This window comes from Microcaecilia unicolor, chromosome 6, assembly GCF_901765095.1.
Source record: "Microcaecilia unicolor chromosome 6, aMicUni1.1, whole genome shotgun sequence".
Taxonomy (NCBI): Eukaryota; Metazoa; Chordata; class Amphibia; order Gymnophiona; family Siphonopidae; genus Microcaecilia; species Microcaecilia unicolor.
In genome coordinates this window covers 342,155,996-342,173,018 of record NC_044036.1, presented here as the reverse complement: position 1 = coordinate 342,173,018, position 17,023 = coordinate 342,155,996, and the positions used below count along the sequence as shown (strand labels likewise).

The 17,023-nt window shown below is 45.9% G+C and overlaps 1 protein-coding gene across 1 annotated transcript in view; it reads left to right on the top strand.

Annotated features, from left to right (window-relative positions):
• The window catches only part of RNF213 (ring finger protein 213), a 250,730-nt gene that overhangs the window by 98,548 nt on the left and 135,159 nt on the right, over positions 1-17,023 (top strand). The window contains 2 exon segments of the mRNA XM_030206876.1: positions 13,292-13,429; positions 15,956-16,102. Coding sequence (XP_030062736.1) covers positions 13,292-13,429; positions 15,956-16,102 — 285 coding nt within the window.

Below are 17,023 nucleotides of genomic sequence, written 5' to 3'. Positions count from 1 at the left end.
TGATGCCAGGGGTGTATCTGCTTGGGCCACAGGGGCCTGGGCCCCCGCAGATTTCGCCCTGGCCCCCCTCCCGCCGTCAACCCTCCCCCGCTGCGTACAACGTGCTGCGACGTCAGACTCCGAACTGGATTCAGCGAATTAGCACTGCAGCGTTACTTCCTTGCAGCATGGCCACGGAGGAGACGAAATATGAAGATTCGGGTTGGACCTCGGCTGGCGGGGGTTGAGGCCCCCCGCCAGCAAAAGTAAGCAGCAGGGGAGGGGGGGAGAGAGGTGGCGGGGGGGAAGAGGGCAGGGAGGCAAAAATGTGCCCCCCCCCTCTCTGGCTCTGGCCCCCCCTACTGCCGGATTCCAGGTACACCCCTGCTTGATGCCCTTGTCCAACCATGACCATGGTGTGGGCTGTGGCCCTTGGTGGGTCATGTCCGGGTCCTCTCTCATGACTCTTCTGCTGTATCAAAGTCCAGTAGCAATGTCAGGCATGACTTGATTCTCACAGCATGGCTCCCAAGTGGGCACTGTGTTGAATTGCGGTTATATAGCAGATGTAATATCTATGTTGTTGACTTCTAGGAACGATAAAACTAGAGGACATGAATTGAGGTTGCAGGATGGTAGACTTTAAGAGTAATATCAGAAAATCTTTTTCATGGAGAGTGTGGTTGATACCTGGAATGCCCTCCCAAGGAGGTGGTGGAAAAAAATTATCACAAAAATAATACGGGAGCATAAGGTGTAATAGAACATAATGAAACCTATAATACAATTTTCACGTTATAAGGGAACGGGATAGAGTGGGAAATAATTTAAAATGCAACTAAGATTCATAAGGAGGGTAGGGTGTGCTAGGACTAAATGAGATATATTAGTGAGGGTCATATCAGGACAACTGGATTGGCAGTGAAACTGGCCCGAAATCTTGGCCAAACAGAAAATCTCTCGCCCCTGCCACATTATAACTTTCCGTCTCTGCCTCCTCCCTCCCCCACCCCCCCAGGCTGGCCAACCACCCGTCCTCCTGTAGGCCTCCCCAGGTGTACTTCAAGAATCTGTGGTGGTCTTTTGGCCTCTTGGCATGAAGCCCACCTGGCTATCAATAGCTGTGGGAGGTCCTGGTGGCTGTTTTGAGATTTGCTCCTGCTTATATGAACATAAGAGTAGCTATACTGGGTCAGACCAATGGTCCATCTAGTCCAGTATCCTGTTTTCCAAACAGTGGCCAAGCCAGGTCACAAGTACCTGGCAGAAACCCAAATCGTGGCAACACTCCATACTACTTCCCATGTCTGTATTAATAGCAGAGTATGCACTTTTCCTCCAGGAATTTGTCCAAACCTTTTTTTTTTTTTTTTTTTAAACCCAGATATACTAACTGCTGTTACCACATCTGGTAAAGAGTTCCAGAGTGAGAAAAAATGTCCTATTTGTTTTAAAAGTATTTCCATGTAACTTCCCTAGTCTTTGTACTTTTGGAACGAGTGAAAAATTGATTTACTTCTACCCATTCTACACCACTGAAGATTTTATAGACCTCAATCCTATCTCCCCCTCATCCGTTTCTTTTCCAAGCTGAAGAGCCCTAACCTCTTTAGCCTTTCCTCATACGAGAGGAGTTCCATCCCCTTTATCATTTGGGTCACTCTTCTTTGAACCTTTTCTAATTCCGCTATATCTTTTTTGAGGTATGGCGACCAGAACTGAATGCAATACTCAAGGTGCGGACGCACCATGGAGCGATACAAAGGCATTCTAGTATTTCTGTCTTACTCACCATCCCTTTCCTAATAATTCTTAGCATCCTGTTTGCGTTTTTGGCTGCCGCTGGTTCTAATCTCAAAATGGGCCATCAGGGCTTCCTGCAGCAGTCTTTCAAGGATGCCACAGGAAGTTAGGGCCTATGGGTGGTAAGGCAATCGGGGTCCCAGGTCTCTGCCAGGAGAGGGGAAAGGCCGACACAATTGTTTTGGCTTCGGTTCCGGTCGAAACCAAGCAATGAATTTCGGCTGTGGATTTAGTTTTGGTCTAAACCAAAGCCACTGGTTTTTTGTAAATCTGACCCTGCCAGTGGTAACAGATGTTAGTTGGTGGTAAACCTAGGAACCAATAAGAAAGCTGGTACAATTTGGTCAGAAAGGTTTCTCAGTAGAAATAACGAAAATGAAATGTATATCTGAACAACTTTTTTAAATTCTTGTTTATTGCAATTCAAAACTTGAACAATAGTCAGACAGCTCATAATACAATATATAACACATCAATTTAGTCACCTTAGTTTCTAATATTTGTCCCCACGAACCTCCTCCCCTCCCTACCCTTCCCCCCCCCCTTAACGTTAAACATTCAATTTTTGCTTCTTGCCACAGGAGTGAGAGCGTCCCAAAAATACTGAACAACTTAAAATGCAACACATCACAGCTAGGGAATTATGTGTGATGCTAGTGTGTCTGTGTGTTCCTCGTGTTCTCCACATGTGTTATGTACGTGGGAGTAATTAGAAATATGACAGATAAAGGTCATCCACAGCACCCACTATCTCCTCCTCTCCCTAAGGGGTCCCACGCTATCTTGAATTCAGATACGTTTTTTTTGTCTCCACCACTTCCACCAGGAGTCTATTCCACATATCCACAACCCTTTCTGTGAAAAAGTATTGTTAGATTACTCCTCAGCCTATAACCTCTTAACTTCATCATTCCAGAGTTTTCCTTCATTTGAAAAGGTTCACTCCTGTACTTTAATGCCACGGAGATATTTAAACATCTCTATCAGAGTTGTGGCGAGAGGGGCCAGATTGAAGGGTGGAGGGGAAATTGAAAGGAGGTAGTTTGCAGGGTGTTGGGGCATTTTGTAGGGGGTAGATTTTGGAGGTGGAGACTTTGCTGGGTGTTGGGGAGTTGTGGAGGGTACGTTTTTCAGGGGGCAGTTTGCAGGGTGGTAGGACAGTTGCAGGGGTAGTTCTTGGGGATGGTGTTTATGCTGGGATGTCTGATTTTGCATTGAGGGGCAGTTTAGGGGTTGGGGGAAAGAGCGGGAAGAGGCAGTTTGAAAGTTGCAATTCTCTAAACTGCTGTGTTTAACTGTATGTAAGTTGTGTGTGTGTTTTTTTTTTTTTTTTTAAACTTCTGAAGCTGGAACAACTTCTTGCATATAAATGCATTGGAACGTTTGTGGGGGGGGGGGGGGGGGGGCTTATTTATTGGAATCCCAGTCTGATATGGCTCATTTTCAAGCTTGCTGTATCTCTATCGATTTGTTTCCTGTGTACAAAGTTTCATCCTAATCTGTAAACATTTTGGAGAGTTATTTTCACAGACATTCACAACTTTTTTTTTTTTTTTTTTTTTTTTAATTTTTATTTATAAGATTTTCATTAAACATTCAAGTATAACACTTTCACAAAAAAGTAAAATACTGGTACAACATAATTTGAACGCAGTTCTCGTAATAGAGAAAAAAAAAAAAGGAAAAACATTACTACCATCTTTACTCAAGTCCACAATTGTGGGTTCAAGATTAACTAAATGGAATTTTCTTTAATTGCAACAATTTTTAGAAGTATTTACTTGGCTTAACCTATGACAGCACCAGAATTAACATATTTAACCAAGAGATTTATCCTCCCTATACTTTTCTAGCTGTTATAAAGGCTGTTAGTGGGAAGGTTCAAAGAAAACAAATTTATTCGACTGATAATTAACCACACACTTACGGGGGGGGGGGGGGGTAGCTTAAAAAAAAAAAGGCAGCACACACAACCCCTTTTCTATAATTCTTCCAACTTTCGCTGGCTGATAAGAATAAAAAAGAGGTTTTTCTGTGGTAACTGTTGCTTCCTAGTTATATCTGTCAAGTGGTTCTTTAGTGTCAGGGCCACCAGAGTCATTGCTTTTGAAAGGAGAACGGAGAATATTTCTGTCTTTTTTCCTGTTTTCTACCTGGTTTGTACCGACTTTCCTTTTTGATAGTTATTGGTGGCTATTGCTGTTACTCTTTTTAATAACACCATAAGCTTTATTAAGAGTATCAGAGAGAATTGTTGTAGTTTATTGAGGGTGTGGACATTCTCCGTCCGTATCGCCTCTTCTGTAACGGTTCCTCTGAGGTTCTCTTCACCTGCAGCACATAATTAGGGTCTTTGTATGCCTTAAGTGAAAGCTGTGCTTTTGGCCTTTTTTTTTAGGTGAGGGATTGATTTAGATTTCATGAGTAACCTAGCGCAGCCCTTTCTGAGCAAGGACAAGGATGCAACAGCGGAGACTGTGATGGGGAAAAGCCGACTGACAACAGGGCTGCTCCTGCTTATTATACGTGAATATTTTGAACTTCCAACTTCTAAAAATCAGCTGACCCAGCTATGTCACCTCCTCTGTCTGGAGAAGATGTCGAAGGGGCCTTTCTTTCAGGAAATCAAGAGCATGAAGGAGACCTCGTATCTACGTGAGTAATTCATTGATTGTCTGGGGAGAGGACTGTCCAGAAATAATGAATAGTTAACTGTTTGATAGTTTGAAATATTATGCATCGTCCAGTGTGCTCACCCCTTCCTCTTCTTCTTCGTTGTCCTCCCTGCTCTCAGGCACACACATATCCTCTCCAACATGTAAATAACCCTGCAGCTTAGCATTGGACCTGTGTGTCTTCAGAGGACTGGTTTAGGGAAGACCCAGCACGAACCTCTTAATGCTTGTTCTGTGTATAAAATCAGCGGTTCCACTGGGACCTTGGTGACCTTACGGCAGAAATCTCCTTGAGGATACCAGTACTTGAAATGAAACCAAAAAAAAAAAAAAAACCAGAGTGTTGGAAGTTTTAAGTACATAAGTACTGCACACACTGGGAAAAGAGCAAGGGTCCATCGAGCCCAGCAGCCGGTCCACGACAGGCGGCCAATCCAGGCCAAGGGCACCTGGCAAGCCTTCCAAACGTACAAACAGTCGATACAATCAAAGCCATTGTGACATCAACGAAGAGGTTGGCTCTTATATTGTTGGAATGAGCCACTATGACAGCACACTAGTTAAATTCACTGCTCTATGTATAAAAGTGGAGCCAAGGTAGAGGAACATAGTACATAAGTAATGCACCACAACGGGAAGAAGACCGAAGGTCATCGAGCCCAGCATCCTGTTCCCCGGACCAAGCGGCCAATCCAGGCCAAGGGCACCTGGTGAGCTTCCCAAACGTACAAACATTCTATATACAATCAAGCCATTGTGACATCACTAATGAGGTTGGCTCTTATTGGTGGAATGAGCCACTATGACATCACAATAGGTTAAATCACTGCTCTATGTAATAAAAGGAGCCAAGTAGAGGACATAAGTACATAAGTAATGCCACACTGGGAAAAGACCAAGGGTCCATCGAGCCCAGCATCCTGTCCCCGACAGCGGCCAATCCAGGCCAAGGGCACCTGGTGAGCTTCCCAAACGTACAAACATTCTATACAATCAAGCCATTGTGACATCACTAATGAGGTTGGCTCTTATTGGTGGAATGAGCCACTATGACATCACAATAGGTTAAATCACTGCTCTATGTAATAAAAGTGAGCCAAGTAGAGGACATAAGTACATAGTAATGCCACAGTGGGAAAAGACCAAGGGTCCATCGAGCCCAGCATCCTGTCCCCGACAGCGGCCAATCCAGCCAAGGGCACCTGGGCAAAGCTTCCCAAACGTACAAACATTCTATACGGTGTTGTTCCTGGAATTGTGGATTTTTCCCAAGTCCATTAAGGCGGGCAAATACCCAGAATAGAGTGAAGAGTTTAGTGTCCTACCGCCTGGGGAGCGTTTTCAGTGTGCTTTTTGGACAAGTGATGTTAGTGGAACTTTGTAGTGTGCCAGGGTTACTGTTAATATTCTGATCAGCAGAAGGAGAGGTGAGGACAGATGCAGGACAGAACTTTCACTGTTCGTTTGAGGACTGACACCACACTGCAGTATGAGACCAAGAGCGCTAACAAATTAGCAGCCCTGGTTGCTTGATTGACAAGTGACTACATTTTGACCTGTTCCACATTTCTTTGTAAGGAATTAGGAAAAAGTCTCCCTTTCTTCTGAATTGTGTTCCCGTGGGGAGGAAGGGGCAGGAATCTACAGACCCTGTTCTTCCTGACTGGCTCCTTGGGGCCACTCTCATCCCATTACAGAATGAAGCAGGTATCTGGTGCACTTGTGCCAGAGATGCATCGATGAAGGCTGTCTCACCTGGGTGCTCGTCATCCCTTTACTGCATGAATTTTCTGCAACCACCTCCACTCCCGACAACTTTTCATCATTGGGGGCTTCTCTCGAACATGAAGCTGCTGGAATGGGCTACAAGGATTCCCATTCAATGATCTTCGAAAAGAAGCCTTCTTATCATGAGTAAGTGTCCCTGCCTTCAGCAATTCATGCCATTCTGTCCTGCCTCTTTTTCTTGTTTAATTTTAGTCCGTAGTAGGAAACGTTTATAGCATCGGTTGTTTTTTAAATTATTTGAGATGGAAAACGTTGCATTTTATTCCTTTTGGGGAGGGGGGAGAATCTTCTGTGTTCTCTGCTATAATTGTGAAGCTGTAGTTCTCTCTGCTAACAGATGTTGAAGTTTGGAGGGTGGGGTTTGTTCTATCCACTGGGATATTCAGGCTAAGGGTCTACTTGATTCTGTGGTTATATCTATTGTGATTAAAAAAAAAAAAACCCCAAACATTTAACATATTCAGCGAGATGGTATATTAAACTTGTCAAAATAGTTACACTGAGGCAGAGGACATGTAAGCCAACCATTTGGGGTCTGAGATCCAGAGCAGTGAATTTGCCTGCCTTTTAATATAAAAATATTGAGGATCTTTTGTGTTCAGAAGCTTGTCCAGTTAATTCCGCTAAAAAAAAAACAACCTATTGACAGCAACTTCAATATTGTATAATATTTACAGTATTTGGAGTTCCTTATTGCTGACTCTTTGGTATTAAAAAAACCCCAAAAAAACTGCTCAGAGCACAGTACAAAATATTAAATTATACAATCCATATTTCCAATGTTTATAAGGCAGAACCCCGCCCTCATCAACCTAAATATTAACAACCAGGACTGCTCAACCCAGCAAATTACCCCAAAGCAAATGAATTATTTTATCCACTCACAGCATTGCGTACTTAAACAACCCCCCCTCCCCCAACAAATAACCACCAGGCAGCTCTATTCTGCCTAAAGAGGCAATAGTGACTACCGGAGAAATAAAATTCTTAAAGCTGGGGGGAGGGGTATGAGGTGAGGGACATGATTGCATTACAATACATCTTATAGACCTGCAACAGTGCATCCCATTGGCTTAGTAAAGTCACATGACCTGACAGTATATTTTGGAATTCACCCTGCATCCTACCAGTCAATGTTAGTTTCCTGTTGGGAGGCAGGTGAAAGGTTCACAAATAGTACACAGTAGATGACGGCAGAAAAAGACCTGCACGGTCCATCCAGTCTGCCCAGAGATAAATTCATATGTGCTACTTTTTTTATTTGGCACGAACTTATCTTCTTGGGCAGACTGGATGGACCGTGCAGGTCTTTTTCTGCCGTCATCTACTATGTTACTATTTGTGAACCTTTCACCTGCCTCCCAACAGGAAACTAACGTTGACTGGTAGGTTGCAGGGTGATTCCAAAATATACTGTCAGGTCCTGTGACTTTTACTAAGCCAATGGGATGCACTGTTGCAGGTCTAGAAGATGAAGGTATGCAGAAAGGCTGAGATGACGTTTAATTTTGTCTCTAAGCGTCTCTGGTTTTCTTCTTTCTGTAGTGTCCTGTCTCTTATGAAGAGCAAAAAACACCTACTGGAAATGGACAGAACCCTGATCCGGTCCTGGTTCTCTTTGCTACCTGAGAAGCACCTTAAGATTTCCTGACAGAAATGCCCATGGATTTACTAGACGTTTTCTGGGAACATATTACAGGCTGCAAGAAGCACCGTGAGCTACAGCGAGTTGAGGTTGGTCTTCATAGAGCCACTTTCCAGATGTCTTGCAACTGGCTCACAGGCGAGCCACAGAGAGCTGCTGTTCTACGTATTTATTTAAGAAAGTTTAGGCTACTGTATTTAAAGGAGAACAGCCATCAACTCCAGAAGAAAGTCTAACCTCTAAATTAAAAGCAACGAGGTAGAAATTCATAGAAACATGACGGCAGACAAAGGCCAAATGACCCATCCTCTGTAACCCTAATTCTTCCTGTTCCTAAGCGATCCCGCATGCTTATCCCATGCCTTTTAAAATTCTGTTTATTAGGATCCCTTTCTCCACTTTTTCAAAGGCATCGTTCCTTCCTTTCTTCCAAAAGTGGTACCGGCGTTTCATCTCAATCCGTTTAGCTTCCATCCTTTCGCAGAGAGGATGAAGAGGCTCAGTATTCTTCCTTAAAGCTTCTTGATGTGTGTAGAGTCCTTTTATTTGTTGTGTTTTTGTATCCCACATTTTCCCACCTCTTTGCAGGCTCAATGTGGCTTACAATACATCATGAATGGTGGAAATGTATTAGAAAATAGACATTTAGTGTTACAGAAGAATCTTGGGTGACATGATAGTAGTATAATGAGCAGATATTATAAGACAGTTCTGAATATATGTGGAAGTCCCAAATGAGTTTCGCACATCAACCAGACTGTGCTTTTTGGTAAACGGAGGCTTGTGACCTATGGCTTCCATGTTCACAATTGCTAGATTGCTTAAGGAGACTTATCGTGTCAGCTTATTTGCTTCTGGAAAAGCAGGTCCCTTGGGCCTTGTGGGCTCTTTCTATGAAGTGTGCAGAGGGTACATTACTGTCTCTAGCGGATATTTGCAAGGAGGCTGATGCTGCATACCTTTGCCAAGCACTACGGATGGATGCGCTCGGAAGCCGGTTTTGGGGCTTTGGCCCTCGGCCGCAGCGCCAGGATCCCACCCATTCTAGGGATTGCTTTCATACCTTCCACAGGGTTCTTGAATAGTGGGAAACTATGTGATGGGGGGGAAGTGACGTCACGGGAGCGATGGCAGCCTAAACGCTGAGCTCCTGACTGCCCATAACAAAAACGGAGCGCTTCCCTACCGTTTAAAGAGGCTGGTGAGCGAATTTTGGCAGCAGTGAGCCTCTGATAGTGCAGACACTGGGAAAAACGGCTGCGAAGTGCCCCGACAAAAGCTGATTGCGGATCCATCCTTCGCGTGACATGGGAGGGCGGCCTAAACACTAAATCCTCAAGAAGGGAAGGGAGAGAGTTTCGTCCGCTGGTCCCGTGCTAATCAGTGGGAACGAGGGACTGATCGTGGACCTTCCGGCGCGACAGAGCTAGAGAAGATATGGAATCGAGCGCTGCAGCGACGAACCTCTCCCAATTCGCCTACACGGGAACTGCGAGGCAAATCACTATGGCGGCCAGTGAAGAGGAAAACGCAGGGAGCGGAGACGCAATCCTCCACAGAGGACATGTTTCCGATCAGATAAGTCGAGAGGAGGAATCCCTTCCAGAGCTACGAACTCTGCTACATGAAATTTGCGCTGATTAAAAGCGATGCGAGCCGATTTAGCCAAGATGGGGGCAGATTTCAGAAGCGAAATTAAAGAACTGGGGCACAGAGTTGAAAGAAACGGAGACCCGGCTTGAGGAACAGACAGAGACTATGGGGCCTTAGACCGGAAAGTGACTGAGAGAGACTTGGGGCATGAAACTATAAACCGACAAGATAGAAGACCTGGGAAATCGCAGCCGGCGGAATAATCCTCCGGTTTCGGGGGCTGCCGGAATCTCCCACCTATCAAGACAATGAAACAGTGATCCAGCAGATAGTCTGTGCACTGGTGGCAACCCCCGAATCGCCTCTAGAGCCTGAGCAAGTACTATTGGACAGAGCCCATAGAGCCTTAGGGGCTACAAGGAATAACCTCCCCAAAGGTATTATCGCATGTTTTCGCGATTATAAGCTAAAAGAACGTGTTCTCCATGCAGCTCGGAAACTATGTGATGGAAGGAGAAATTAGGTTTTACCTGATAATTTTCTTTCCATTAGGTCCTTCCCACTATTCCAGAGGCCCACCCAAGGTTTCCGAGATTCAAGAGCTGTCTCAGCTCAGTTTTCCAGCTGCTGGTTGATGGACACAACTATCACACAGGTTCTGGAACAGTGGAAAGGACTAATGAAAGAAAATTTACCAAGTAAGAACTAATTTCTCCATCCATGCTGCTGCTTCCACATATATAGCTGCACTGTGTACACACAAATATTTAAATGTTGTGGTCAGCACTTAAAGAAAACATGTTGGGTTTCAAATATTAACTTGTCTGTGTTTTTCGAATAGACTAGTTGCTAGAATTGACATTTCTGTTTACTTTTCCAGATGGTGGAGACCTCTCTTAACAAAGATATGCATATTATGAACAGTAACCAGAACAGGTAATTTTTAAATTTGGGCCTTGTGTCCTTCAAACACATGGAAGTAAGCCGTCTTGGAAACATGGCAGCCTTTAGGAGCAAACTAGTCTAAGCCCGGGACCTGTGATGGGTTGTGTGAGCTGTGAGGCCGTGCTCTTCATGTGGGGGGGGGGGGGGGGGTTCACAGCCGGAGTCTTTGCTGCCATGTTCAGTGGACTGTGTCTTTGTATTGTCGTATTGGTGCTGGGATTTTACGAATTATCAATAATTGACATTAATTGAAATTTACATGCACATTTTTTAGTCATGTGGCTCCAAAAAAGGGCAATGGAAGAATCAGGGGCGTCTGTGCCTAATTTAGAGGTGAGGATTTACATCAGGGTTTATTTGGTGTAAATCTTTGTGTCTAAAGTTGGTTGGTGGTCCTGGCGCTAAGTATGTTCTATAAACCATTTATAGAGTTAGCACTTAGCATGTTATTCGATGCCATTATAGAATTTGATCCTTTATTCTATCAGTCCTTCTTATCTTTCTTCCCTAATAATAGTCTGCTCTTTGGAAGTCCGAAGACTCTTCCTCCCTCCTTGAATTTAGCTTCTCTTACATCTGTTTGCTCTTCTGCACCCTCTCTATGGAATTCTCTTCCTAAACATCTCCATCTTGAAGGATCCTACCCATGATTTAGGTCCTTCTTGAAGACTCACCTGTTTTCAGTTGCCTTTGATTATTTCAACATTAACTACTCCCTGCAGTATATTCATCCCCTCCTTGGAACAAACAGTATTTTATGTAAATTTATTTCTTGTACTTTTTCTTCTTTTACTTTCCTATACTATATTGTAGTTTCTTTCTTATTATTTTTGTTTGTTCACTGCTTTGATGCCACCTGCAAAAGCGGTGTATTAAGTCTAATGAACCATAATTACAGTGTCACCAAGAGCTCTTTGCAGTTTCCAGGCCCTCTCACGAATCTTCCCTGGACGTGCTGGGATTCTCTCGCTGGTTTACATAAGTGTTGCCATACTGGGAAAGATCAAAGGTCCAAGCCCAGCATCCCGTTTCCACAGTGGCCAATCCATCTCTACAAGTTATGAATCCTCTTAATCCATAAATTAATCTGAATATACTGATAAATATGGAAAGAGAAATCAGTCTAAATATAAGTGAAAAGAAACATATCTATATCTCTCTGTCTCTCTCATGACAGCAACACGTTTAGCAAATTTGATCAGTCTAGATGTAGATACGGCAATATGTAGATAGGTATATACTGCTTTTATAACGCTAGTACAGCCGGAGCCCAGATTGAGCGTATCTAGTGAGGTTTTAACCTCTTCACAGCATCTCTGCGATGGGTGATGCTTACCCAATGAATCTCACACAATCAGTTGTCAATTCAGCAAACTTCTTTTATTATCTTCAAATGCGGACAAAATCTTAGCAGAAGCCGTGCACTAACAGCTTACTAAAACATGAAAAAAGGAAAGATTAGAATTGGGGAAAAGCTAGCAGACACCCGACTTCTCAATTGTTCACTAGACTCTCCCCACTGGGGGCTAAGGCGTTCTCTCATTTAGAAGTGTTTTACACATCTATGTATACCTCCTTGTCACGAAACGCCTAGCCACCTGCCTGGGGTTACCCATTGGCCACTTAGAGGGTCTATCCCCAGTACAGTTTAGGTCTTGCAGCCCCACCCCGGCCAACATCTGTCCTCCCCCTGGTACTGAATCAATCTCTTTCTCTCTCTTCCAAGAGTGCAACATCTTTTCTAATCTCCCCATTACCCCCCACCCCAGTCCAGCTTCTCTTCCCCTCTCATCAATATTTTTTTACCCTTCTCTCCCCTAACCGCGACTGTGGCATGTTCTCTCTCCTTTCACCTTCATAAGGCCCAATATGGCACTCCACTCCACCCCACCCCACCTGCCCCCAGCCCTCCAATCTTGCGGTCACCAGCAGCCTCAGCAATATGAAAACACACTGACTTTGGCCTGTCTCTACACTGCTTTTTGCAGGGGTTAGATGGTTTCCCAAAGGACAAGTCCATAAACCGCTACTAAATGAACTTGGGGAAAAATCTACAATTCCAGGAATAACATGTTTAGAATGTACATTTGGGAAGCTTGCCAGGTGCCCTTGGCCTAGATTGGCCGCTGTCATGGACAGGATGCTGGGCTCGATGGACCTTTTGGTCTTTTCCCAGTGTGGCAATACTTATGTATCCACCCCCCCCCCCACCCCCACAGAAGCCCTTCTCTGTACAAGAGTTCTGTTCCTGCGTAGATGGAAGCTGCAGAGAGAAGGGCTTCTAGGGCAGGTTGAAGTCAGCGTGTTTTCTCATTGCTGAGGCTGCCGGCAGCAGAAAGATTGGAGGACTGGGGGTGGGTACAGGGGTAGTGGAGAGCGATACCAGGCTCTCTCATGGGGGTAGAAGGAGCAAGAACATGCTAATACTGAGGAAGGGAGTGGCAAGCAGGCTTTTTGGAGTTCAACTCTGGTCAAGGCAGCACAGCTCGTTGGGGGGGGGGGGGGGGGGGGGGGGGGGGGGGGGGGGGGATGGGCAGTGCCCCTTCTCATCCTCCCAAACTATGCCTATGACGTGGCCAACAGTATGCTGGTTTTCTTTGTTTTTAATCATTGATAATCACCTTGTTCATATGAGTTTGATTCCCACCGTCAGGCACAGGCAGCTCCTTGTGACCTCTGGGCAAGTCACTTAACCCTCCATTGCCCCATGTAAGCCGCATTGAGCCTGCCATGAGTGGGAAAGCGCGGGGTACAAATGTAACAAAAAAAAAAAAAATGTATGTTTGTTTTTTCTAAAGGACCCTTTGTTCCTTGCCCAGTCTCCCTTCAGTGGCTTTGATATTTTTGGCCTTCTAATTTTCAGAGCTCTTCAGATGGAGTCTGTAAGACGTGTTTAAGTATCAGCGGTAAACTGCATGAGATGATCTGCAAGAAAACAGACTTCTTGAATTTTTATCTAGTACCAGCCCTGTCTGCTGAGGTAGTTGTAAAGGCAAGCACGGTGAGTACCTGCAGAAAGATGAATTCCTTGTCAACCTCCAGACCAGTCCAGCAACTGGACGCTTGGGTTATGTCGCCCACCAGCAGATGGAGAGTGAGAACTGTATAAGAGCACTGTGCAACCCTTACCTAGCCAATATATTCTCAGTCTCAGCAGATGGTGGCCGCACAGCCTGTGCCGATCTGGTGGGGAGGGGGGACCCCTTAGGGTCTAGTGTATGTATATTTTGTTTGGGAGGTTGGCCCCAATTTACTAAAAAAAATCCTGGCTGTTTTCTGCTTCTTGTTTGCGCCTATTTAGGGGTTGGGCCATTGGGGGATGTCACACCTGGGTGGCTAGGTCCCTCCCCCTGAGCCCCCCGTTTGCTGGAAGGACTTAATGCCTTGGCCCCAGGGTTTACCGGGTGCTTTGAGAGCCTGTTCCATGGCTAGAAGCAGCTTAAAAAAAAAAAAAGTTGTCAACGGATAGCTTCTGGCTATTTCTGAGCTAGCCCAGCGGTGCAGTCAGTCCAGGACCCTGTAGGAGCAGGTCAGTTTGGCAACTGTGTCATGAGTTTCCCAGTGGCTTATGGGCACAAGGATCTTGAGCACTAGGCACTAGATGTAAGTTATGTGGAGAGCCTAAGTTGCTGCTGCCTCCTGTTTTGGAGGGTGCATCTAAGAGCGCCTTCGAGGCTCTGGTTTCCCCACTTGACACAGAGGAGGGAGGGAGGGAGTGAATGTAGCGGCATTTTCAGTTTCAATGGGAACCACCATTGCTGGGCTTTTGCGCGCCTTTGAGCATCTGTCGCACCCGACTCCAGAGAACCCTCCCTGACTGTGTCTATCATGGCTGGGGGAGACGAGGAACATGGTGGTGGCACGGGATTTCCCCCTGAGCTCATTTGGGCACTCTATCAGGCTGGGAGGTTAGGTGTACCCACTGAGCCACTTTTGCCTGCCCGTTCTGCTCTAGAGCTAGCTAAATGGCTCAGGGGGCCAGAAGATTTTTGAAGAATTCGATTCCAGGTTATTGGAGGAGGATGTCCTCCACAGTCCAGAAGTTGGTGGTGATGTCCTTTCCCCTTGGGGATGACCCCTCTGTATGCATATTCCAAAGGGAGGAGTTGGCAAAGCTCATTTCACGGGTCTCTTTGGTCCATAATTTTGAAGATAAAAATGTGGTGGAAGGCTCACCGCTAAGGTGGACCTTTGGTCAGGGGTTTTCAGAGGCCACCCAGCAGTTTTCCTGTGAACCAGGATCTCTGTGAGATGATTCATGTGTATTAGGACTCCCTAGGACACATCCTGTAAGGTGACTGAGCGATGACCAAGCTTCATCTTATTCCCTCTGTGGACAGGGACTTTTTTGATCTTCAACAGTGGATGCTTTGGGTGATGGCGGTTCCCAAGAAGACCACGATACCAGTAAATGGCAGCGTGGCACAAAGACCCCCCCCCCCCCCACCCCCCCCCCCCCCCCCCAAGATCGTAAGATGGAAACCTTGCTTAAGTTCAGTTTTGATCTGTCAGTGCTGGCTGTCCAGGTGGCTATAGGTGGGGAACTAGTCACAAGAGCATGTTTCCGCTGCTTAGAGAAGGTGTTGGGATGACCTGGTCGCAGACCGTTGGGTGCTGGATCAGGAGGTGGCTAAGTTGGAGATGGGTTCTGACCTCTGCAAAGAACATGGCCCTGGTGGTCTTGGCTTGTGGGGCTCTTTGGCTGCAAGGTTGGGTGGTGGATAATGTCTCCAAGGCTAAGTTGTATTCCTTGCCATTTGGTTCCATGCTCTTTGGGGAGGAGCTGGATGTTAATTAAAGGGGTTAGGCAAGGTTAAGGTTCCTGGCTGCTGGAAGTGCTCGGCAGCTAGGGGCAGACAGTCTAGGCACTATCGTCCAGGCAGGTCTAGCAGAGGTTAGCGTAGTAGTCTCTTTGAAAGAACTCCGTTCGTTCAAGGAGGGGGCTGAGATTCTGGCTTTGTTGGCTTGGGTCAGTCCATAATTCCTAATGAAGATGTCGAGGGTCCTCTGGTAGGGAGCAAGGCTGGGGCGTTTTTATCAGAGGTAGACCCAGATTGCTTTGAAATGACACCTGGATGCTCGAGATTGTCTGTCTCGGCTATGCACTAGAGTTCGAACATCCTCTACCCAGTTTGTGTTTGGAATCTCCATGTTGGGCTCGGTGGAAGATCAAGGCCATCAGAGATATCTTACACAGACGTCTTCTGCAGGTAGTGGTCACAGTACCTCCTCGAGCACGGAACAGGCTCGTATTCCATCTGTTTCATGGTGGCAAAAAAGGAGGGTTCCTTTTCCCCTATTCTGGATCTAAAGTGGGTAAACGGAGCCTAAAAGGTTCCTTGCTTCCAACTGGAGACACTCTGCTGGGTCATCGTGATCAGTGTGGGGAGTCTTTCACGGCTTGAGATCTCATGGAGGCGTACCTGTATATTCCTATCAGCCAGCTGCACCAGCATTTTCTATGTTTTTTTTTTTTTTTTTTTTTCTGTCTTGAGGCAGCATTTTCAATTTTTTTGCATCCTTTCAGTTTGGCCACAGCTCCTCAAACCTCTTCCAAGGTGATGGTGTGGTTGCTTCAGCGCTGGTAAAGGAAGGTATCTTGGTACCTCCGTACCTCAATGATTGGTTGACCCATGACAAGACTTTTCAGGAGAGCAGGCAGGCTGCTGTTAAGGTGGTGCAGTTATTGTGTCAGTGGTGAAACTGGCCAAGAGTCACCTTGTTCCAACTCTGTGTCTAGTGTGTCTGGGAATCCATTTTGATGCTCGAATGGGCAGGGTGTATCTTCCCTAGGCGAGAATCTGGAGCCACCTTTCCTACAGAACACCACGGGCCCAAGATTATCTGCAGGTGCAGGGTTCGATGGTGGCATCACTCAATCTTGTACAGTGGACCATGGCTTATACAAGACCTCTATTGTGGGGTGCTGTTACCTTGATGGTCACCGCAGGATCTGGAGGTGCACTTGTCCCTCAGGGGGATGGTGAGATGCATTCTGCAGTGGTGGCTGAATTCTGTCACTTTGCAGCAGGGCATGTTTTTGGATGTCCCACATTGGATAGTAGTCACCATGGATGCCAGTCTGTCCAGCTGGGGTGCTGAAGTGGTAGAGGGTCATTGGTCACTGACTAAAGCTCAGTGGTCAATCAACAGGTTGAAGACATGGGTGATTTGTTTGGCCATGTACTCTTTTCAAGGGGCATCCTGGAAGGCAAGTTGGAGTTCTTTCAGAGTCATGGCGGTGGCTTATATGAGCCATCAGGGAGGAACCAGCAGTCTTCAGGTGGGGCTGGAGACTTCAGAATTGTTGGCATGGGCAGAAAGACACGTTCGGGACCTGTTAGCAGCACATGTGACAGGGTAGACAGTAGGGAGATTTCTTAAACAGGTACATGCTGGATCCAGGTGAATGGAGTCTGGGCCAGGAAGCCTTCAACAGAGTAGTTCAGGCTTGGGGAAGATCTGTGGGCAGCCAATGCCTAGTCAACATGATTTTTTAGTTTTGCAGAAGGCTTAGATGTTTTACTTCTCCCCTTGGCCCCTGCAGGGTCTCCTGTATGCGTTTCCCCCTTGGGCTGCTGATCAGTCAGGTCAT